Below are 23848 nucleotides of genomic sequence, written 5' to 3' on the forward strand. Positions count from 1 at the left end.
GTTCACGACATAATTCTATAACTACCAGTAGACCTATGGGAACACTGGTGTGGTGGCGAGGCAGCAGTAAAGCCATCAGCTTGAGATTAAGACCTACAAATCCAATTTTCACTCACACACACATAACACACACATTCACTAATCAGCTGTTTCAATGCAAGTGTGTATAAATGACTGTCTATAAATGATATGATAATGTCATCCCAGTGTCCTCTGTGTGTGTGTGTGTGTGTGTGTGTGTGTGTGTGTGTGTGTGTGTGTGTGTGTGTGTGTGTGTGTGTGTGTGTGTGTGTGTGTGTGTGTGTGTGTGTGTGTTAGTCCTACTCGGCCTCTCTCTCTCAATCATATGCAAATGGCTGTTATAGGAGGGCAGAAATTAACATCTACAAACATTGGAACGAAATTCCATCTGCCGCCTCTTCGAGGAGGCCCTTAATAAGTTCTCAGACAGCAAAGTGACACACATCTTAATCAACTCTTAATCCCGGGAATTAATTCACCACGCGTTTATGAATAATTCCCGCGCTAATGCATGCAGTCCGTGGAAATGCAAGCAGTCTGCCGCGCGCACCGCCAGATGGACCGGCCAGACCCCGAAAATGAGAGGATTCTTACTTCCATTATTATTATTTTTTATTATTATCAGCAGATATATTTGAATGAGATCGCTGTCACCGGTTTATGCAAAACGCTCGTGCTTGTGCAAACTGGAGAGTCTCGCTGCTGATCATATGAGAGCATGAGGCCTCAGCAGAGTTCACAGTGATTTCAGAGGAGCATGTCAGGTGGATGGAACAGTGCTCCAGGAAATAGACCGAGCCTTCTGATGTCCAAGATCAAAATTCAGAGATCATCATATGCACAGTAGCTACATTGGAGTTATGGCAACACAATCTTAAATCTCAGGCTCCTTTAACAATGCAACATAAATGTAAGAAATTAAGAAATACAGACCTAATAATGTGCAAGTAGGCTAAATGTGTAATTAAACATGTGAAACAGACATGATGAGATATACATTGAATGTCAAATGAAAGGTTCAGGAATAAAATACTGTTTGTTGTAAAAGTAAATACATGTGGGGAGAGAGGGTCAAATCTTCAGGTTTATTTGAGCTTTTCATTAAATTCTCTCAGAGTCACTTCAGTGTGAGCCTCAGAGCTCCATCACTGTCAGCCTCCCTGCTTGTTAGCTCAGTGATAGTGTAGCTTGTTGGCCATATTGAGATCAGGGAGGGGGGGCTCTTGATTTTGAAAATATAATCATGTGGCGCCCCTGGTGCATGTGGAGGTGGTTGGACTCTGCCAAGCCTCTGAGCAGCACTGTCGGGTGTCCGTCCATCACAGCAAATTTAGCCTTACTGGATCACATGTATTATTCTGACCAAAATACGGGACCCTGCTCATCCTGGACCTGGGCCCTGCTCTCACAGGGGACAGCTGCTGCTCTTCAGGCGAGGCCAAACTGAACTGCAGCGGCCCCGGACACTGAGATTTTAAACGCACATGGCTCTACGCACATCTACAGAAACAAAGACATGGTCTACTTGGGATATTTGAAGTGTTAAAAGTGAAATACGTCCTCTTTGACTCTCTGCTGTGTGCTGTTCTGCTTTTAACAAAGGGAGAGCTCAGATTTAACTTCTTCCGCAGGATATTAAACAGTTTGGCCTTTGTTGAAATAAGTGGTATCCTCCAGCTCAGGTGATAGCATGATGATTGGATTTGTTTGCCAGATCAGTGATTTGCCTGTATCTCATTAGATGTCAGCAGGTGTTGAACACGGCTCCATCAGATCAGGCTCGCTGAAATGTCACATCTCACATTTGACAAATCGACCAGGCAAAGCTAACATAGGCCTATGGACTTGAAATACTAGCTATTTTTCTGTTAACCTTTTGAAATCCCAAAACAGATGGATCATTTTCTGTTGAGTCATTTAACTAAACACAGAAAAAATGAACAATATTTGCTTGGTCATGAACAGGGGTAAGAATAATCCTTGTGACCCACAGGCCGATCAGAGGCTCATTAATCCAGATCCTCACAGAGTAATCCTCCTGCTGGGAGACTGACCTCACCCTCAGTCTCCCTCCTGCTTTCCCAGCGACGCTGTGGCCCCCGGCCTTCAGCAGAATACCCGTTTTCCTGTCTCCTAATCTTTTGTGAACTGCTCCCATCATTCTCACGGATTCTAAACAGAAACAGATGCAGGTCTTTCTTTAAAGTCTCTGGAAAATGTTACTTGTCTGAAGGGACAAATATGAAAGTGCATTGGGTGGCATTTTTAAGGGTTGATGCGTGCCTGTCTAGCTGAAGTTGGGCGGCAGATGTGTTTGATGGATGTTAGCTCACCTATCAGATGTCACAGATATTCAGCGGTAATAAGGTGCTAAACCTTTAATCAGAATATGCAGGTTGGCTTTGGTGGAGCATTATGTAGCTTGTCAAAGTGAGTGACGCAATGCTAAGTGGGGGTTAGGGATAGAACAATGATGACATGCGGGCCGGATTCAAATCATTGTATATAGCTCTGTGGGAACAAAATGAAAAATTAACTTATATTTGATGAGTTTCTAACTCATCATAATGGATGACGCAAAAACTGAAACATTTTCTTTAATTAAATATATCATGTCAACAGATTAGGATAGGCAAAAATATAAAGTTTAAATACAAAATATTAGGTTCAATTTAATAATATTGCTTTTAAACATCCTAAATTATGTGAAATGTGTTAAAGTATACGTTTCAGTTTTCTTAGTGTTATTTCAAGAGTTCGCGCAATTTGCTTGCTAGTCTGAATTTCTTTTAAATACGGAATTTTTTTATTTCCGTTCAAGATCTGTTCAACAATGACTATTTAACAGTTATTTTATAAAATGTGTCTGCGTTGGGTTTTATGATCCGTGTGTGTCTTCAGTGTTATCTCCGGTCATAAGGAATGTGTTTGGAATGGCCATTTATAATCTACAGTTCTTCATTTGAACAGATTAGGGGTTTGAAGAGGCCTAATCGTTATGCTTTGTCGGCTGCATTTGTTAAAAGGAATATCATATTAAAAAGTGAGTATTTATCAGTGATACGGTGTCACTGACAGCCTGCCACTCTAACATCTGATATAAAGAAGTGATGGGGAAATTATGTCATTTCCACTATTTCAAACCGTGACAGTGAGTCTTGTTCAAGAGTTCAACGCAGTTGTACAATGTGTTGTTGGCTGTGGTTGTGGGGGGGGGGTTGACTAGACACCATGCCATGCTCTGTACTCCGCCACCCCCCAGCGAGGCTTCGGATTTAACCCCAGCAGAAGTCACATGTGATTGGCAGTGGCACACAAAGAACTGGCATGGTGGCAAGTGGATGGGAAACACGGAAGGGGAGGGGGGGGGCTCATTCTGCAAAGACAAAGTGAGGTGAGGGGTAGGGGTGGGGGCACACGCCTCCCGCAGAATAGCTGGAATACACTGCCCTGTTCTGATCTTTGACTGAAGACGCTGACCCTGCACTCTTCAGACAGCACAAATACATCAGGAGGGAAACACTATCAAAGTACCAATACCTCACTCTAAAAATAATCAATTTCAAGTAAAAGTACTGCCTTGAGGATGGTAATAAAGTAAAAGTATCTAAATATGTTAAGGTAAATGTACTTCAAGTCCCAGGAATAAAAGTACTCATTGCAGAATTACTCCAAAAATTTAAATATTTTTAAATATCTTTTAGCAAAAATGCTGCCCCACTTCATTTTCAATAACCAACTCATGGTTTACTACTTATTCATTTATCTACAATATTAATACTCGTTTCCTACATCTCATAGAGATTTCACATTTTGTCTTTAATGGGACTTTTCCTGAGTCTTGCCCTGAATAACTTTTACGTGATCACAGGGATAATAACTACATGACACGAGAACAATGGAGCAAAACAGTTTATTCCTCTTTTCTGATCAAACACATAGTGTTAGGCAAATATGATGTTTATTTGTTACTTTATTTATATCCATAAACCCTGTCCACATATTGAAGCTGTTAACTGCTCTGGGATGATTAAACGGCCAGTTATGTCTGAGTAACAGGTCCACCTCGGCGACTAGAATCTGACTTGGAAATGTCATAGTGTATTTTACAGCAATAACTCTGCTGCTCTCAACATGCAGCCCAGAATAGAGAGAGATCAGGGGCTGTTATAGCTAATGATGTCAGCCTCAGATACTGGATCAGGATTACAACCACAGCAGGGTGAAGGGAAAGATCAAAGAGGAAAATAGAAACACACACACACACACACACACACACACACACACACACACACACACACACACACACACACACATCTATAATATAGTGAGTTATATGAACTGATGTTTCCCTATTAAAGAGTCCATAAGACTGTGTGGTTTATTTTGGGGAGGTGTTTTTAACCCAAAGACACAAAAAGCACATGATGAAAATGTTTTTGAAGAAGAGTTGGTTGTATTTCATATATTTACTGAGAGGTGCTAGTGCTTCACATGAATCTGTTAAGAACAGTGGTGGAACAAGTATTCAGATGATCTACTCAAAACATTCTCTTGCACTATTTTATTTGTTTTATGTCCTATATATATACTGTATATATTATTGTTGCACTGAGCCTGTGAGCCATGACAATAAAGCCTTGAATATTGAATCTTAAATACTCTGTTATAGTAAAAGTACTGCATTCAAGTGCGTAGCTAACTTAATTAGGCCTACAATATATTTTAAGTACAAAAAGTAAAAGTACTCGCTATGCAGAAAGGCACATTAAACAAAAAATATATTTGTTGATGATTTTATTCAAATGATTGGTGCATCATGTGTTGGTGAAGGCAGGGTTTATTTGAATTACTTTATACACTGGGTTGATTAGCCTATAATAATGTATAATGTATGTGTCGATTTACATTTTGCATTAACCTAAATCTGCAGAGTAACTATGTATTGGACTAAAAATTATTTGAATTGAACATAGCCTACAATTAAATGTTTAACTTAAGTACAGTATAGCCTACTTGAGTAAATGTACTTAGTTACATTACACCGCTGGTTATGTAGCCTACAATCAATTTTGTATTTTTTCTGTTGCTAAAAAAACTGATTGTTGCATAAATTATATATAAAACGGACTCTGTTAAAAACGAAACTCAATGAAAAGCATCCATTTAACACTCCTGTCGTGCTACATTAAAAAGGTCACGTGTTCATGAAGCTGAATGAATGCATGGCCTCCTCTCTTAAGCCTGGTTGGAGGTTGAACCTGCTGAGGTGTACCTGATCGTGGATCTGCTGCATATCAGCTGTGTGTGATGGAAAGCGATCCGTGTGCAACGTTATTAAAGTTCTTTCAGAATATCACCGGAACAGAGACACACGACAACAACAACCGATCAGGGTCACACCGAACCTTCATTCAGACTAGATCAATGCATAAGAATTTTCGGGAGCTATTACAACTGAAATATAATAGGAGACACAACACGAAGCCCGACTTTATAAAGTGGATATTTAATTTGGAGAGGAAAGCGACATCCTAATATAAGTAGGCCTAGGCGAATTATCAATTCAAATAAACGTGCTTATTTATGACAAAAACACAAGCTGTCCCGACACCGGCGGGACTTTTATGATTATTAAAGGATGATGGAGATGTTGGTCAAATAAGACTTGCTCTCAACTGCCTTCTCTCTCTCTCTCTCTCTCTCTCTCTCTCTCTCTCTCTCTCTCTCTCTCTCTCTCTCTCTCTCTCTCTCTCTCTCTCTCTTTCCCTCTCTCTCTCTCTCTCTGTGTGTGTGTGTATGTGTGTGTGTGTGTGTGTGCGTGCGTGCGTGTGTGGTGTGTGTGTGTGTGTGTGTGTGTGTGTGTGTATGAACTGATGTTTCCCTATGTGTGTGTGTGTGTGTGTGTGTGTGTGTGTGTGTGTGTGTGTGTGTGTGTGTGTGTGTGTGTGTGTGTGTGTGTGTGTGTGCGGGGTGTGGAGGGGTGTATGTTCAGAGCCTGCTGATGGATTTTCCTGCTGACGGACAGCGAGGCCCGCAGCCCGGCCTCTCTCCCTCTCTGACTCCGGGACCCCGCAGCACGAGGCGGGGTGTAAGGCCAGGACACCAGCGGTGAGTAACTCTGTGCAGAGTAAATAACAATAAAATAGAATTCTAATAGCCTAATAACTAATAATAATAAATAATAATGATATAAATATCATTATTGCTGTTATAATTAATCGGGAGGCTGTATTTCCACGGAATAGCTTCATAAATTATGGATGCAGTTATGAAGACAAACAGCTGATGTCCTGTCCTCGCGTGCTCTCATGCTGCCGGACTCCATTCCTGCATCCGTTTTAAAGCAGGACAAGATCATAACACTTAAACCCACCCATATCTGTATTATCTCATCTTGGTGGTGTGTGTTTTGTGTGTGTGCGTGTGTGTGTGGTGTGTGTGTGTGTAGGTGTGTGTGTGTGTGTGTGTGTGTGTGTGTGTGTGTGTGTGTGTGTGTTAGTCCCTAACCGGGCCTCTCTCTCTCAATCATAATGCAAATGGCTGTTATAGGAGTGTGTGTGTGTGTGGTGTGTGTGTGTGTGTGTGTGGTGTGTGTGTGTGTGTGTGTGTGTGTGTGTGTGTGTGTGTGTGTGTGTGTGTGTGTGCGCGTAACCCAAACTATCGATTGCTCAAACTGTGTGTGGTTTAGAAATCCAGCACTAACAAAACTGTCAAGCAACAAACTATTTTTGCGAGTGAAATGTGGTGTAAATGCTTGGTCGTAGTGTGTTTGTTTGCGTCTTAAAGAGGCTTGTGGCAGCTCAGTTACGTAGCCTCTCAGAATTCTTCTGAAGTCCAAAACTCCATGTGCTGCCTGTAAAGCCTTCCTCCATGTGTTTTATGAATGTACAAATGCTCTATGGAGGTAAAAAAGAGAAGGCAGCATGACAGTATCCTCAGGTGGGCATTAAAGGGGAGCAAAAGCATGCAAATAAATGCAGCGCTTACTTTCTGTAGCGATGTAAAGTGAAATGTGTGAAATAAAGCTATTTATTTAATCTTTATGTTCCGCAGAAAAGGCCTTACAATACTAGATTTTCTGTTGAACTTAACGGCGACAATTTAAATAAAATAAAGAATGGTTCTATTTGCAATAAAAAGTTCTTACATATTTAAAACTTGACACTCTGTATTACGTTTGAAGGACCGTGTATGGCGTATCCAGGATTAATAACCTCTTAAGGGTTTCTAGTAAAGTACACCCAACTGGCATTGTGTGTCAGAATTCGTTTTATTTAAGCTTAATATTTTTNACGGAGAAGCGGAGGTGTTGCCCACGTTGCCTTTTCGGGCTGTGCCCTACCGGGCTCCGTGGCAAGCCCGGCCACCAGACGCTCGCCGACGAGTCCTCCTTCTGGGCTTGGCTCCAGAAGGGGAGGGTATCCTCACTTCTTGGTTTTTCTTTCATGAGGTCTTTTGAACCAATCTTAGTCTGGCCCCTTGCCTGAGACCAATTTGCCATGGGAGACCCTACCAGGAACACAAGGTTCCAGACAACACAGCCCCCAGGTTCATCAGGGCACACAAACCTCTCTACCACGGTAAGGTGCTGGTTCTTCAGAGAGGAAGATCTCCTAATGAGATGATCCTGTTAAATGCAATATGTTACTCGCCAAGCCTCATTGTAAGATATATCCTCTAATCTCGGAGTAAACTCCTCTGTGTTTGTGCTCCTTAGTCGGTGGCTTCCTGTCTGGACTCCCGTTCAGCACCATCGCTAAGCACCACGGCTGGGAAACTGCATTCTGGGTAGCGGAGGTCACCTGCGGCATCACCACGGTTGGATTCTTCCTGCTGCGCAACATCAGGACCAAAATGGGCCATGTGACCAAGAAGGCTTCTGACTGAAACCTCATCCCACCTCCAAAATACTCTGAACCATCCTCATATTTTTCTACCCCTGTATCGTATGCTGCAGTATTTTCTGTTTCACAGGACATTACGCTCTGTGAAGTTGAACACTTTTCTTTGAAAGGGGATTTTCTACGTACAGTATTTTCACTTTGAAAATGGCTTAACTAACTGTATAAATAAAGGGAATAATAAAACAACTGCATATATTGTATTTCATGTATTGAAAGCAGAGTTGGAAGAAGTACTCAGACATTTTACTTCAGTCAAAGTAGCAAGACATTTTACTTCAAAGTAGCAATACTAAAATTGTAAAACCACTCACCTTTTACAAGTAAAAGTCCTGCATGAAAATGTTACTTAAGTAAAAGAACAACATGATCGGTTTCAAAGTACCAAAAGTAAATGGGATATATATTGTCAAAAAATTTACTAAAATACCTAAATTAAAAAATATGACAAAGCTTTTAAACACAGTATTTTATTTATTCTTCAAGTATTTACAAAACAAAACATATTTACAATGTGTTTATAGAGTGATGCAGGAATGAGTCCTAAATGAGTAGCATATGCTGTTTGTTTGCTTTTTAATGTGTTTTTGGTTGTTATCCTGAAATAACGTCTGTGGTTAACACAAGCTGAAGAGATTTTAACATGTTGTTCTAGGACATCAAATATGTCCGTAAATACCACACAGGTGAATTTAAAAACGCTGTCCTTCAGGGCCGACAACAAAAACACATCATCACTGCACCGCTCTATTTCCGGTCCGATATCAACTTGGAAAAAGAAAAAAAGAAAATCCACTTTCATTTGAAGTCTGTAAATCTGTTGTTGGAAAACTAACTCTAAATCTGGATTGGTTTTAAGATCCCGCTCCAAAGTTGCCAGCTTTCTCTGCGATCTCCAGCGAACCCTTCAGATTCTGGTCGAAGAGTTCACACCTGTTGGGAATATGAGTGTTAGAAATCTGATATGGAATCTGAAAGTACCAGATTCTAATTTTAGCACAGCAGATTGGTTGGCTCTCTCACCTGATTGGCATTTCCAGTGAATAAAACGGGTTCTTGAGGGCGAAATCTGAATATATCTCATAAATCTTCCTCAACAGAGCATCTATTCCAGATTGTCGGGGGTCCGCCAGCACGATAAACTTTATCCCTGAAGGAACAATAGGATTTATATTAGATTGGATACTGCTTATTGAACCCAATTTGGGGAACATTGGGATTGTAAACAAGGCAATGCACATGAATTAAAAATGAAAAGCAATAGAAAAGAAAACGGTAAAAATAAATATACATACTGACAGTGAAATATATATGTGTCTAAAGTATAATGTATACAATATAAATATACAGAATGGAAGACAGTGTATACTATGATAGGCCTAACCCAATGAGAAAGACATCCGTTTAAAAAACTCAAAAACAAGTAATGAGATACTGAGTTACTTTGAAAGTCCCTCTGGCCTCTTTACTTGGACTAAAAATCACACTTATCTTTAAAAACAATGGCTGATGAAGCTTGTTTATCTACTGACCGGGGAGAGTCTGGTAGCAGTGGAGTTTAAACACGTCGGTTTCCAGCATCTCAATCCCTCAATTCCCTGTGGCCATGCAGGTAACAAAACCACTTCCAAGAAGACACGTAGAGCCTGTTAGCTTTTTTCAAACTACTATTTGCCACATGGGTCAAAACTCTCCTGTGGTGCATCATTGTTATTTCTTCAAACAAAAAAGATTTTCCAAAAGGCCAGAACAAAACTCCCCTCAGGGTGTGACCTCCCTCTCTGACCTGGCATTACTTAGCCTTGGTTTAATTTCTCCTTTACACTTCCTAACCAGATTTCTCTTTCTGCACATGTAGATCAGCTCCAAGCAAGACGTCGTCTTCCTCATCACCAAATACGGCTACATCCACCTGTATGACCTGGGCCCAGGAGTTCAAAACTTTTAATCTCAATCAGATCCGATCAGATTTTGAAATCCCATTTTTTGTGATCCAGGATCAGACAAATCGGCCAAATGTTGTCCCTGGAGTTCAAAGCAATTCAGGATAGGATCACCCTGATCCAGATTACGATTTTTCAAGATGACTAGATCCTGAATATCAGTGCTTTAATCCTACCGATCGCCATCTAGTGGATATGAACAATAATACAAGGAAGACAAGAGACCACATTGCAGAGACATCTATAATGTCTAATTATATTTTTTTATTTGAAAGGTGATGACAGATGATGGACTTTTTTTTTGTTGAACCTTAGCACGAAGCTACAACGAGTACACAAACAAAAAGAACTGTACAGTAGTTGGGACGTCCCTGACGCTATTTTTAGGTGGGGTCGATTTAGACCGTGAAAATGTACTTACTGAATTCACTACTCACAGTATTAACTTAGTACAGGGAAGAATTTATGAATATGTCAAACTAATAAACTGAATTGGGTGTATGTCATCATAGGATGTTTGTAACAATTGGCTATGACACGGTAAAGTAGGTAGTTAGGTCTATTCTTCGTCGGACGTCCTTCCTTAACGGAAACTATCAATCAAGTTGTAGTACGTCACATGGACAGGACAAGACAAACTGAAGCTACTTACGACGTCACCTAGTACTTACCGCCACTGCTTTTTAATAAACGGGCGACTAGCATTAGATCTTATACGTGCTTTGTCAGACGCCCGGGTCCTTATTAGTTTTGATTAGTAGATAGCCTAGTTATATCGTCTATACCTATAGCGCTCAAGTTTAGGTTTTTTGCCTTACCTATGAATCTCATAGGCTTGCAACTCCTTATGTAGTATCGAACAAATTAAACGTGGTATAGATATGTATATATGGGACATGACAAGTATGACTGTTGTGTCTAAACCCTAAGTCAAATGAAGGTTTTTTTGACTATGGGACAACGGTCGGTCTACCACCTAAAGGTCCAATGTCTGTGTGTACATGACTGTTAGATAAACATATATACAAGTTAACTTTCCTAAATTCTACGGGACTTGCAAACAAAATGACCTTAGTAAGATGTAGTGGAGGAATCGGAAGTGCCATTTATGTAAATACTCCGCATACGAAAGGTAAACACGATAGGCAACACCCGATAAAGAAAAAGTTGATTACCACGGTCGACTGTGATATCGTAAACTTTGTAGGACGAGCACTATTTACACGTTAAACTTACCAACAGGTAGTATTTCATGTAGATCTACTTGATCATTATAATAGAGTTGTTACTATTCAGTAGTAGACNCAGATTGGTTGGCTCTCTCACCTGATTGGCATTTCCAGTGAATAAAACGGGTTCTTGAGGGCGAAATCTGAATATATCTCATAAATCTTCCTCAACAGAGCATCTATTCCAGATTAGGGGTCCGCCAGCACGATAAACTTTATCCCTGAAGGAACAATAGGATTTATATTAGATTGGATACTCCTTATTGAACCCAATTTGGGGAACACTGGGATTGTAAATAAGGCAATACACTTCAAAATGAAAAGCAATAGAAAAGAGACGGTAAAAAAGAAATATACATACTGACAGTGAAATATATATATGTCTATAAAGTATCGTGTATACAATATAAATATACAGAATGGAAGAAAGTGTACACTCTGATAGGCCTAACCCAATGAGAAAGACATCAGTTTAAAAAACTCAAAAACAAGTAATTATGTTGGGTTAAAGGGGAAGTATTACAAAGAAGATACTGAGTTACTTTGAAAGTCCCTCTGGCCTCTTTACTTGGACTAAAAATCACGCTTTTCTTTAAAAAAAATGGCTCATGAAGCTTGTTTATCTACTGACCGGTGAGAGTCTGGTAGCAGTGGAGTTTGAACACGTCGGTTTCCAGCATCTCAATCCCTGAACTGCCAACCTCTGGGGACAGCTGTGAACCAATAGCAAACAACCTGTGAAAGCACACAGGAGAAATACAATGCTTTACATGGTGATCTACACATACAACAACAAAATACTTTAGTATGCAATACAACTGATCCACATGAGGATCAGGTACAAATGGATAACAGAATATTTTTACTTAAGCAAATAGTCTTCCACGTCTGTGACTCAGTTACAAATAGATGTGAACAGCCTCTCCTTACCTGTACTATAACTGACTTTGGGGATCAGTGAAGCATGTAAAGGTTAGAAACAAAAACTCAGAGCTGTTTTATGAAACATTAATGTAACTTACGAGTGGAACATGGAGGCCAGCATCAGTTTCTCGTTGGAGCTCAGACGCGCCCGTCCAAAGCGAATAGACACGGGATAATTTGAGGAATCCTTCAAATATTCAAGGATGTCTTTTCCCTCTGCCGTGTTTTTGCCGAGCACATCAGCGCCGTTGATGGACAGCACAGCATGGCCCACTGGAGAATAACCACACACACAAGTTTCAGCCAATACAGTTTAAAAGTTAGACTTTGACAAGGCATGCCCTTGAGTTGAGCATCCCAGAATAATAAGGAGTACATTTTCATGTCAAATTAATTATGCAGACAGAGAGACTGCAGAGGAGGAACATTGTTGGGGTAATCCCAATGTTCTCAGTGTCCTTTATTAAGGCCACAATTCAAATTGCAAATTAATTCACGGAGAAGGATGTTTCAAATGCTACAGTGCAGCGGCCAACCTCTAGAGGAAAAAGAAACACAAAACTGGATAGCACAAATGTGAATGCATAGCTCTCATAAAGTATAATATCGGTAGGTGGGTGATTTTAGAATTGATCCAGGAAAACAAATATTGCAGGGAATATTAATCCCTTTCAAATGAATATAGAGACAAATAGATTAAATAATTGTGTTGAAGGTAATCAAAGCACTGCACAAAGAAGTTGGAAATAAAATGTAAAACAAAAACAAATGGACATATCAACAGTAGAGGGATAAATGTATATGCAGTGGTGTAAAGTAACAATGTAAATGTACTCAAGTTCTGTACTTAAGTACACATTTCAGGGATTTTACTTGAGTATTTCCATTTTTTGCTATATTTTTTCCTATTATTATTATTATTATTATTGATACCTTTATTTGTTTTGCATATTTGGATTAATAATGTGCAATATAATCAACATTTAATTAGACATTCAGAAGCTACCCTGCAGTGCAGTATACAAAGTCTTTAAAAGTAGCTGCACCTTCACCAGCTTTGATAACACTTTAATGCATCAATAATTATAATCAAAACATATCCTATATATTATTCTGAAATGGACCAATCTGCATAATGAGTACTTCTACTTTTGGTACTTTAAGTATATATTTGATGTTATATTGTTGTATTTTTACTTGAATAACATTTTGAATGCAGGACTTTTACTGCAACAGAGTTTTCCTACACTCTGGTACTTCTACTTTTACTTAAGTTCAAGATCTGTGAGTACTTCTTCCACCTCTGCATACACACTATGACATATAGAGGAATATACCAAACTACAAATAGTAACATATAAATATAGGGTACTATACATTATTAAGTATGTACATTTGTCTCTAAATGAAACGTAAATGCAATGAGCTACAGAGAAAGGCGTGTCTTTAAAAGGATAATAAGACAATCGGTGCAATTATTAGAAGTATATTTACTTCAGATGTGTAGGTCTTTAATCAACACCCCCAGCTAGCATTGAGCTAACACTGTGCTAACGTTACCTTTGATTCCGTCCCTCTGTCCATACGACACGACCACCTTCTCATCGTGATGCTTCAGCACTAAATCTAAAGGGTAGCTGAAGGTCTTCTCGGCCTCTGCTCTCGGCACATAATTGTCATATTGGTAGATTAAACCTCCAGCCTTGTTCACCACATACACACTGAAGATCACCATCTTTTCGACGTCGTGCCCAGCTGACTACACTCAGATCAGGTGACCACAAAGTGTCAGAAAAAATGTTAATTGGCTTTGCCAATTTTTAATTTATTTATCATTTGTAAGTTTTTATTTATTTCAAACAAACATATATAACTGTTGTGCCGCTGTATGTTGAGCCAATACAGATTAAAAACTATTCCTTCGAAAAAACAGAAGGACTCAATTACCCACAAATCCCTTCTCCATTTCCGCATATACGGGGTGTCTAAGGGGCTCTTCCACGGGTTGAACTTCCTTTCACTCCGACATCTTGACGAGGAAACATGGTGAGGACAGTTATTACCCGTTTTGTCGAAACAAATCACAAATGTAACACATTTCTGAATTTTTTTTCGAGTTCTTATTTTTCGGAGCGTTTGTCGATAGTGTTGTACTTCCCTATGCTGTGACAAAAGTGTGTGGATGAAGCGTCAAGTTGTTACATTTTACACATTTAGCGGTCGGCTATTTAGCCAGCTAGCTTGCTAATTCCACCATGCTTTCATGCTACACTGGTAAAGAAATATAAGCCCAATACGTTATTTCGCTAACTTGAGACCTACATGAATGTATACATGACGCTGTCAGTGAAACTAGTACAATGCTATTGTAACCTTAAGTATGTCCAATGTAAAAGAAATAGTGAGGCTTGCAACGTTTTCTGAGGACGCTGACAAGGCCATCCCATGCCGTCCAGCGAAGTTAACGTCACTCTGCTAGCTCCTCACACCAGCAGTGCAATTTCTGTCTTCAATACCTTACTGTAAAAGCAGTTTATACTTGTGTGATTTGTTTTGGAACCATGCGAGCAGCACACATATATTGTAAATGAATGACGTTTTTTCTATCTTGTCTTTATAGCCTCCCAAGCAGGATAAGAAGAAGGACGCTGGGAAGTCCAAGAAGGACAAGGACCCAGTTAACAAGTCCGGGGGCAAAGCCAAGAAGAAGGTACGATTTTATATCTTTATTGAACAAGGACCATGCATAAAAATACATTAATCTCAAAAAGATATGAGTTGTTAAATTCCAGATTATAGCTAAATTACATATGCATTCCCTTGGCAGGGACACTCATAACAAATAACTCAAAACCTATTCTAGTTTGTATCAACTTTTAATTAAAAAAGACCAAATGTAAGGATGTATCAAATATAAACACTAGTACATTTGCCAATGACTACTTTTAACTTAACTTAACTTAATTAATTTAAACCAACCCCATGTTATGTTTTGAAATTAATGTTAGCAAGAATGGTTGCCCAAGAGTGTTCTTAATCCGTAAAATATTTGTCTCCGAGCAGAAGTGGTCCAAGGGAAAGGTGAGGGACAAGCTCAACAACCTGGTTCTCTTCGACAAGGCTACCTACGAAAAGTTGTACAAAGAGGTGCCCAACTACAAGCTCATCACCCCCGCTGTTGTGTCTGAGAGGCTGAAGATCCGTGGCTCCCTGGCCAGGAACGCCCTCCAGGAGCTGCTCTTCAAAGGTGAATATCACTGACAACATGCCTACATTCGGTTCAACCACTGAAATATTTAAGCACCTTTTGCTGCTCTAATCTCAGCGAGTCCTGACAGAATTTGCTCCATTGTTTGTCCTGCAAGGCTACTTGTGGTGAAGTTTAATTTTATCCTACTAAATCATATCTCAAAAAGGCTGTTTTACTCTTAATGTAATCTGCTATAATATTTTACATTGGTGGCAGAAAACAGGCTGAACTAACTGCAACTGGCCGTGTTTTAACAAACATCTACATGCATCATTAGTAATCCCCACCAGTCATCAGTACAGCTCATTGGCTGTGTCTGACTTCTATAAATGCTCACTCTGCGTATCCACACTAAGTGTTTTTCAGGTGTTCTCAGGTGGCAGTGATTTGTATGGTTGACATTTAGTTTGTCTCCTGCTTTCATCAGTAATCATAGCTGCAACATTGCTGTCATTAAATTTTGAAATCCTCTTCAAAATATTGAAAGGATAAGTTGCTAGATGAAAGCACAACGGTGACTTTCCCAAATATCTATGTTCTTGTATCCCACCCAATTAAAAAATAAAAACTTAAGATAGATACACAGTGGTGATGGTGTGTGTCTGTCTTTATGCAACCTGCCGCCTGTTTCAAAAGACATGTTATTCAAAATGAAGTGGGAGTAAAGTGCATCGTAACCATCGCTCGCTTTGTTTAAGCTTACCTGAATTGAACGGCATTAGCCTTTTGAAAAGCAAACACATTTTTAAGACTGAGCTTTGTTTCTATTGCATATCTATATCATATTTGAAACATGCTCTTCTGGTCCAAAAACTGTTCAACCTCATGAGTTTGTTCTCTTTTAAAATACTATAGTAGTGATTTTAGAGCTGGAATCACAACATGAACTGCATTGCTGACGTGCATATACTGTGTCTACACTCTGTCCTCTCATAATATTCCGAAAGCTCAGATTCATCTGTCAACTTTAAACTGAGACGTTCAGACTTTCACTGACATTGAACAATGATCTGCAGAGTAACTCAAATAAGGGCACATGTGAATTGTTAGTGTGGATAAAACTGATGGAGAACATTATCCTGTTTTGTCTTCCAGGCATGATCAAACTCGTGTCCAAACACAGAGCACAGCTGATCTACACCCGTAACACCAAGGGTCCAGAGGAGGAGGCAGCACCAGAGGAGAAGGAGAAGGAGGAGAAGAAGGACAAGAAGGCAGAAAAGGCGGAGAAGGCAGAAAAGGCGGAGAAGGCAGAAAAGGCATAAGTAGGTACAACAACATGGAAACAAGATGAAATGTACATTTGTATGAGTGTTGTATTTATGTATTATTAATAAGATACATTCACTGACTTCAATTCCCTTTTGTCTTGCAGGTTCTCCGGTTTCCTCTGAGCTGTTTGTAGTACAAGGTGAATAAAAATGTAAAGACAAAATCATACCGGTGTTCTTTCATTACGGTTCATGTGAGAACTGATGGGTCAAACCTGGTCCTTTTGTATTAGTGGTACTGTGAAGAAATGGTTTTGTGGGCCATCCTGGTGGTTTTTTTTATTTCCCCAGTGTGGTATTTAAGTCTGTCTCTTATGTGCTAGAACAAAACCTTAAATATCTGCTGCTGGGGTAGCTTTACCAAATCTGTCCAGGGACTACACGGGAAATAGCCTCACTGGCGCATTTACAGAAATGTCTATTAACGGCCACTTTCCCTGTTAAATGAACTCAATCATTTGGGTAACACACAGTACGGGTTTCTGAGGTACAGTTTAAGGGGTATGGTTCCTCCAAAAACGAAGGTACATTGATTCATAAACATTAAAATGGCTTCATTGTTTTTGGCTAAATGTGTTTTTGAATCCTAATCCAATGATAAAAGATTTTTTTTTTTTTTTTCTACCTCCACAAGGCAATGGGCTTTTTAATTATTGGAGAGAATCCATGTTGGCACTTAATTTTGGATATTCTAAAAATAGACATGCTGTGTTTCATTATAACCTTTGAAGGCATTCTCTCCTAGAATTAGATGATTGTTACTAACCTGTGCTGCTGGGTGTGTTCTCAACTCAACTTGAGGCATGTGTTTCATTCAATGAGTTGTCAGTTCTGCTGCGTCCACACGGTGTACCTAACGTTCACATCCAACAAATTCAAAGGGACGTCTCGACTTGGCTGATCTTGTTTTCGGTGCTCGACGGATCATTTCAAATGTGTGCCAGAGATTCATCATTAATGTCTTCCATTTGTCTGTTAAAAGCCACAGGCATTGAAAGGTTATGAGATATTGATAAGAGACTGTATAAAGATGAAGGTACCCCCCCCCCTTGTCAGATGTTAGCTCAGGGCGTGACAGAGGAGGTGACGGATGCTTTCAGGCGTCCCTTTGTCAAAGCTCAGCAATACCCCCAGCTGCACAACACACTGACGGTGCAGCGTCTGTGAACACTAACACATGCCTGTCTTTTAATAGAGGTGGCTTTCTCTCACAATATACGAGTTGCTTTTTAGCCGACTATTTGTCAAATTGCTGAATTATTTCAGGGGATTAGCTGCATCCTTTGCAAACTAAAAAAACCACCTTTTTGCTTCAGCCTTAGCCATTCAATAAATAAATAAAACAGCTTAATTGAAACTATTGCACCAGCACTTATGTTTGTTCTTATTTGAAGTGAATATATCTTCTTTGTTCTGAGCTAACCAATCTGAGCAGACTGGGTTTTAAACTAAAACAGAATTGGTAAACTACACGTCAGAGGACACATTTTGTATCTCAAATATCTTGGTTTTTGTAGTTTCTTAGGTCACGTTGTTTACATAATACACTCATTGAAATATATTTTCTTATAGATTTATTTGCAATAATAGGTAGTAAGTAGAGGTAATCCAAAAATAATCCAGTTACATTACTTTATATTGTGATATTCAGATTACTTTCTTTTACACGTAAGGTAACTAGTAATTGCAATGGACTACTTTTTAGAGGAACCCATCCCTGTTATCCTGCTATCACTCAGCTGCAGATATTAATAGTCCCATCTCTGAATCCCTATATTTTAATTCTTAAATACAACACATTGTCAAAGCCGCTGCACACAGATGTTTTTCTCTTTTCGTGGTGGATTAAACTCCCCAAGCCGGTTCAGATGTCAAACCCTGTTCTTCAGAGATGGTGTGACGAAGCCCCCTGAAGACAAATTAATCATCTGTATTAAGTGATACTGAAGGATGAGTTATTCACACCTAATACAGAGTTGTGAAAAATAATTCAGGACCATGAATCGGGAACACCTTCTATTTCAATAACCTTCACCCCCCCTCCTGTGTGTTTACCACGCTGTGTTTGCTGCCACTGTGACTTACTCTCTGCCCCCTTCAAGGTCCGCCCTTCCTGCTGCCCGTCACCCAGCTCAGCTCTGAAACTCTGAAACACCAGCTTAACTCCGTGTTGAGAGCCATGACTGAAGCCCCAAATTAGACCGGACTGCGCGGAGCCTCGGGCTGCAGAGAGTGACTCACTGGGCTGCATTACAAACAACTGCCTCTGTTCATTACGGACATAAGCAGGGTTGGGAGGGTTACTCTTACATTTTTTTAATGTGTTACAATTACTAGTTACATGTAAAACAATGTCAGTCATCTCAAGATTCAAGGCTTTTATTGTCATTCGTACATAGTGCAATTATGTCGATGAAAATCCTAGCCCCCAGCCCAGGCTCCTCCAGCACGGCAACACAATAAAACAGAATAGAAGTAGTGCCATAAAACAATCTAATCTGATTTATATAAAATAAATGTAATCTGATTTATTTCCATTACTTTTGAATGACCTCAATAACAAATGCAATGCAGAGAAATCCAAGAGGAAATGTCAGTTTTGAACATTGTGACCTTAGAAAAGAAGGAACCAAGATATTTACGATAAAAAAGGTGTCCTCTGCTCAGAGATTGTATTCTTTATAATGTAATATATTAGCATATTCTTCTCATTTTCAGGATCATATTTGTAGTTTGAGCCTCTACTGTGACATGTCTCCATGCTTTATCGTTCAAAAAGCTCTTTATTTTTCTCATGAACCAAATAAAGTGAAACCATAAAGCAGATTCAGGCAGTGGGCAAATATATTCACGCTTAACGTATTAACCTACAGAACTGGTACCGTTTACAAAGAAGAAATAACATATGATCCTTTTACAACAAACACTAAATGCTCTTTTTAGGTTTTACTAACATTGTTACCCTGAAAGTAATCCACTTATTTTAGGGATCTGATCACATCTTTCTTTATGGAACTGTAAGGAAATACAATACATGTAATCTGTATAATTGCCGGGATATAATGTGTACTGATGGTTAATTCTCCTCCCCCTCGCCTCTGTTTCTCTCTCATACACTCTGATGATACTCTAATGTGTGCACATTTAAGAGAGCTGTGTGTGCGTGCGTGCGTGTGCGTGTGTGTGTGAGAGAGGGAGTGGGAGCGCCGCCTCGTGGTGATCACACGAGGCTCTCTCTGATCTGGATTTATGGCTCGCAGCTGTTGAGCGGCTGACAGACGTGTGAGCGACTCAAACACTGCAGCTCCTACCAGCTCTGCTGCTCACTGCCGCGGAGAAAAGACGAGGACTGCTGCGCCTGATCACACAAACGGTGAGCCTTTTCGCTCTCTAACACTCTGTGGGGGTTTCCCCTCTTTATAAGATAATGTTTTACAATGGCAACCTTTGACCTACTGCTAAATGATTTTTCTTTCTCTGTACCTCACCTTTTGTTGTAGTCTTTACAGAAGAAGTTAGGAAAAAGTGCTGCCAGCTGTCGTTTGTTTTACCATACATGGTTAGACATATTGAAATACAAAAATAACTTTAGCTGAAGAGCACCTTACTGTGTTGTGTGTTATGAGCAAATCCAGTGCCTTATCTTTCATTAGCTGTACCTTATGTTGTGTGTGTGTGTGTCCTGTGCTGCTGTTTTAAATTTAGTTCGCAATGCTGTGCCCTATTTTTAGAAGTTAAGGCATCACAGCGGAGTGGAGTCATGACGCCGGCTACTCTCCAGACACAGACATAAACTTGTGCTCAGCTTATGATCGCTCCTCATGTTGAGTGTTTCTCTGTGAAGTCCCTCCAGAGATGTATTTTATCCTTTCTAACTCACTGAAACGCACAGCATTTGGTTTAGGGAGAAACTTGTTTCTCAATAACAACTAGACCATGATAGTTGTTGGCAAGTAGTTAGCTGACCGACCCCTTGCTGTAACCCAGAGGTCAGAGCTGGATAGGAGCGTCACTTTAAAGAGGAAATATTCTGCTAATTTTCAGGTTAATATTTGTATTTTGTGCCTCTACTGTGACATGTCTCCATGCTTTAATGTTCAAAAAGGTATCTTTTTCCTCATACTGCCTGTGCTTCAGCACCTCTTTTCACCCTCCGTCTGAAACCAGAGCCCAGTCTGCTCTGATTGGTTAGCTGCCCGCTCTGTTGTGATTGGTAAACCACTTAGAGATGTCCCGCATTAGCCTATCACGTACTGAGTTACGTGGTGACTTATGTTCCGGAAGTAAACAAAGGAGTCCAAAGGAGGCAATAAAAACATATAAGTTCTCCTACTGAATAAAAAAGAAAGGACAAGCGATCCTAAGAAAGTGTAAACCATGAAGCAGATTCAGGCAGTAGGCGGTTTTTTTACTAACATTGTAAATGTAACAGTAATCTCTTTTCATGTAACTGTAAGGTAGTATAGTAACTTTTTTTGTATCCTGATTACATCTTTACCAAGTGTCTTCTAATCCACCTTAAAAAAGCAATATCATGAAAACGATTGCCTCTCTAAAGGACAGACTGTATTTCCGATCATAAACTGAGCATTCCTGGCTCCTTAACAGCCACTGTGCAGGCCCTGTTTATTTGGGTTGCTATGGAAGGAGCAGTCTGTGGTAACACCGAAACCGGAGCTGGAAGACGCCTTTTAAAAGATCCACCCTCAGAGCTGCTTCCCCCTGAAGTACAGAAGCCTCTTAATGCCTATATTTAAAGTCATTAGACTGGGTTAGATCAAATTCATTAACGGCATAATGAACAGCTCTTTGCTCGTTTGCCCAAAGGACACAGTTGGCTGATCTGCTTCATAAATTAATCTGTAGTTGTGGATGGGTAGAGAGGGAGGATATTGGAATCAATTGAAAGGCTTTTGGGGGGTTTTCCCTTTCCTACAGTGTGTGCTATAGGTTTGTGTGCATGTCAATGGTCTGCAAAGGCTAAAATCCCTGTGTTTCCTCGAGTGGGAGTTTCTCTCCCCCCCCCNCCTGCCACTAACGTTAAACCCCTTTCCTATTCAATTAAACACATTCAATGTTTATTTATTGTAAAAGCAATTGGGCTATTTTAATCTCACACACACACACACCCCCCCCACACACACACACACACTTCTCCGCCTCCTTCTGTTTTCATTTACTCGTTCGTTATCTGACCAGCTTAAATCTTGTAGGCTACTCACTTCGTTTCTTGTAGCCCTCGAAAGGGTTTTGGAGGTTGATGCCTCGGTGAGCGTGAGTTGTTTGGCTTTCTTGTCCGCAGCAGCAGAAAGCATTTTCGAATGTTTGAATGAATCAAAGTGGGTCGTCACCGTCGATGTTTCTCTTATGCTCAAACACACAGTTGCACGGGGTGCAGAATAGTTTCCCCCCACTTTTTGCCCGGTCTTTAGTAGAAATGTTCGTCGGTAAATGAGATGGATTCGATTTTTTCATCTTGGTGTTTTCTCTATCGTGTGAGCTCCAGACGTTCACTCTACACAGTGTTGTTTACATTCTGTGATGCGCGAGCTGATGACGTCACGTCAAGTTCACTTTTTCTTTTCTTCTCAACTTTGTGTGGAAAAATGCGGGGATTATGCGGCCTTTTAAAAATCTGCGCCATTTTGCTGATTATGCGGTAAATTCTGCGATCGCAGAATCGCGTTTTTCTGGAGGGTCTAAATAATAAGGGTTTGTGATTTTATCAACAAAAAATCAACAATCTGGAATATCCTTTGGTTGCACAGCATTTCATAAAGCATGGAGAAAATATTGCAAGTACTGCTGATGAAAACTACTACTTTTACTTCTAAAAAAGGCACAACCTTTAGCACAATGTGCTAAAGGTTGCGCCCAGCACAAATGCTGAAACCATTGCTGAAATACAGACAACAATGTGAGATAAAAACGGAAATCCTTGACGTTTTGATTGATAAAACAGGCAAAATCAATTAAGCATGTCCGACATTTTAAAAGGCATAACATGTCTGGGGGTCATATTGAAAGGGCATAAGCAAAGGCTTTGAATAGTCAGAGATATCCAAAGGTTGCACAGCACTTCTTAACGGCAGGAGAACAAACAATTACATTTGGACTGATGAAACAGGCCAAATCAATTCAAATAGACTGCTTTTTGCCTGCATGTCTAAGCATGTCTGACATTAGTCACTAAATGGTTAAATTGAATAGTAAGTGCTGATGAAGCAGTCCAAAGAAATCTGTTTCTGGCCAGGTGCAACAAAGGGATTTATCTGCAGGGGCTGATATATTATCTCTGAGCTGCAGGAAAGGGAGAAAGAGAGCGATCCCTCCCTAAACTGCACTTTACTTCTTTCCTCAGACATACTGACAATGAATCGTCTCACACAAAGAGAGGAAGATGGATGCCAGAAGGCTTTTTATAACAGTTGTAAAAACAAAGTCTGCTGATGAGTTATTCCCACACTCAGCTGCTGGACTTATTTCAATGTTAAAAACAGAGCTGCTGTCCAGAGAGGAAAACCAGGAGGAATTAACATCATTAATTAAACAAGGAGAAGACTTTTGGCATCTAAGACCTCTCCGTGTCTACGTCCTGCAAACCTTACAGGACATTTAGTTTAAACATGTTCAGTCCTTTTTACAAAACGGCAGCATAAAGGTCTTCATATGCATTCAAACTAAGATACCTCCATTGAAAACTAACTACACTTTGATCACAGCGAACTACATGACCTCCTTTTCTTCATGTTTCCTGTCTGTATCTGCACTCAGCTATCAAATAAAGGACAAAATTGCCAAAAGAATATGTAGTTACTAGTTATTAATAAAAACTGCATATATTTAGATGCGTCTTCAGATTTTAGAACAGAACCGAGAGTAATCTGTGTCAATACATATCGAACATGCTGATTATTGTCATGTAACAGTAATTTCAAATCTGTTTATAATGCACTATCCATACAAAACATATTGTCCTCTATGCAGGTACATTAGAAGTCATTAAACCAGGTTTCCAGCCATGTGCATTGCAGATTTTAACTTCATTTCTAGTAAACATGCAAAAGAAAATACAACTTTGTGATACAGTATGAGGGTCCCAACTTTTCCAGATAAGCTCGATTCTTTGCAGGGTTGTCTATGTCCAAATTGAAATATGAATAAAACGAGTGGATGCAATCGCACAGTTTGTTCTTTTTCTGACAGTAAACATGTCTGCAGGACTCTCAGATGCTCTATCTGCAACACACACACACACACACACACACACACACACACACACACACACACACACACACACACACAG

General features: G+C 39.9%; 3 protein-coding genes across 5 annotated transcripts in view; 2 read left to right on the forward strand and 1 right to left on the reverse strand.

Moving 5' to 3' along the window:
* Nucleotides 1-8379: 8379 nt before the first annotated feature.
* On the reverse strand, nucleotides 8380-13794 carry trappc4 (trafficking protein particle complex subunit 4). 2 transcript variants are annotated; one of them, XM_010778415.1, is made up of 6 exons: nucleotides 13582-13775; nucleotides 12120-12294; nucleotides 11729-11832; nucleotides 8949-9075; nucleotides 8739-8858; nucleotides 8490-8613 (listed from the first exon to the last, which is right to left on the reverse strand). In XM_010778415.1, exons 1-5 carry the CDS (start codon nucleotides 13754-13756, stop codon nucleotides 8780-8782), a joined length of 660 nt encoding a protein of 219 aa, XP_010776717.1. In that variant the 5' UTR covers nucleotides 13757-13775; the 3' UTR covers nucleotides 8490-8613; nucleotides 8739-8779. The 2 variants fall into 2 exon arrangements, with proteins under 2 accessions (XP_010776716.1, XP_010776717.1); XM_010778414.1 differs by having other exon boundaries at nucleotides 8380-8858; nucleotides 13582-13794.
* A 205-nt stretch (nucleotides 13795-13999) lies between these two features.
* On the forward strand, nucleotides 14000-16709 carry rps25 (ribosomal protein S25). Of its 2 annotated transcripts, none has more exons than XM_010778413.1 (5): nucleotides 14000-14067; nucleotides 14642-14731; nucleotides 15085-15268; nucleotides 16367-16540; nucleotides 16647-16709. In XM_010778413.1, exons 1-4 carry the CDS (start codon nucleotides 14065-14067, stop codon nucleotides 16534-16536), a joined length of 447 nt encoding a protein of 148 aa, XP_010776715.1. In that variant the 5' UTR covers nucleotides 14000-14064; the 3' UTR covers nucleotides 16537-16540; nucleotides 16647-16709. The 2 variants fall into 2 exon arrangements, with proteins under 2 accessions (XP_010776715.1, XP_010776714.1); XM_010778412.1 differs by having other exon boundaries at nucleotides 16367-16536.
* Nucleotides 16710-17037: 328 nt separating this feature from the next.
* LOC104951688 (FH2 domain-containing protein 1-like) overlaps nucleotides 17038-23848 on the forward strand; it is a 14879-nt gene continuing 8068 nt past the window's right edge. The window contains exon 1 of the mRNA XM_010778411.1: nucleotides 17038-17043. The gene's annotated coding sequence lies outside the window, so the exon portion shown is untranslated. The remainder of the gene's footprint in view (nucleotides 17044-23848) is intronic.

The sequence above is a fragment of the Notothenia coriiceps genome, unplaced genomic scaffold (genome assembly GCF_000735185.1).
Source record: "Notothenia coriiceps isolate Sejong01 unplaced genomic scaffold, NC01 NC01_scaffold00019001, whole genome shotgun sequence".
NCBI classification, from domain to species: domain Eukaryota; kingdom Metazoa; phylum Chordata; class Actinopteri; order Perciformes; family Nototheniidae; genus Notothenia; species Notothenia coriiceps.

Bases quoted from the DNA above. Each gene is read 5' to 3' on its own strand.
- trappc4 (XM_010778414.1), bottom strand. From the start codon at position 13,756: ATGGTGATCTTCAGTGTGTATGTGGTGAACAAGGCTGGAGGTTTAATC. The intron at 12,295-13,581 runs GTAACGTTAGCA...GTTATTCTCCAG, and splicing joins ACAGAGGGACGGAATCAAAG to TGGGCCATGCTGTGCTGTCC. The intron at 9,076-11,728 runs GTCAGTAGATAA...TTGTTCCTTCAG, and splicing joins CTGCTACCAGACTCTCACCG to GGATAAAGTTTATCGTGCTG.
- rps25 (XM_010778413.1), top strand. The intron at 14,732-15,084 runs GTACGATTTTAT...GTCTCCGAGCAG, and splicing joins GGGGCAAAGCCAAGAAGAAG to AAGTGGTCCAAGGGAAAGGT. The intron at 15,269-16,366 runs GTGAATATCACT...TTTGTCTTCCAG, and splicing joins CCAGGAGCTGCTCTTCAAAG to GCATGATCAAACTCGTGTCC.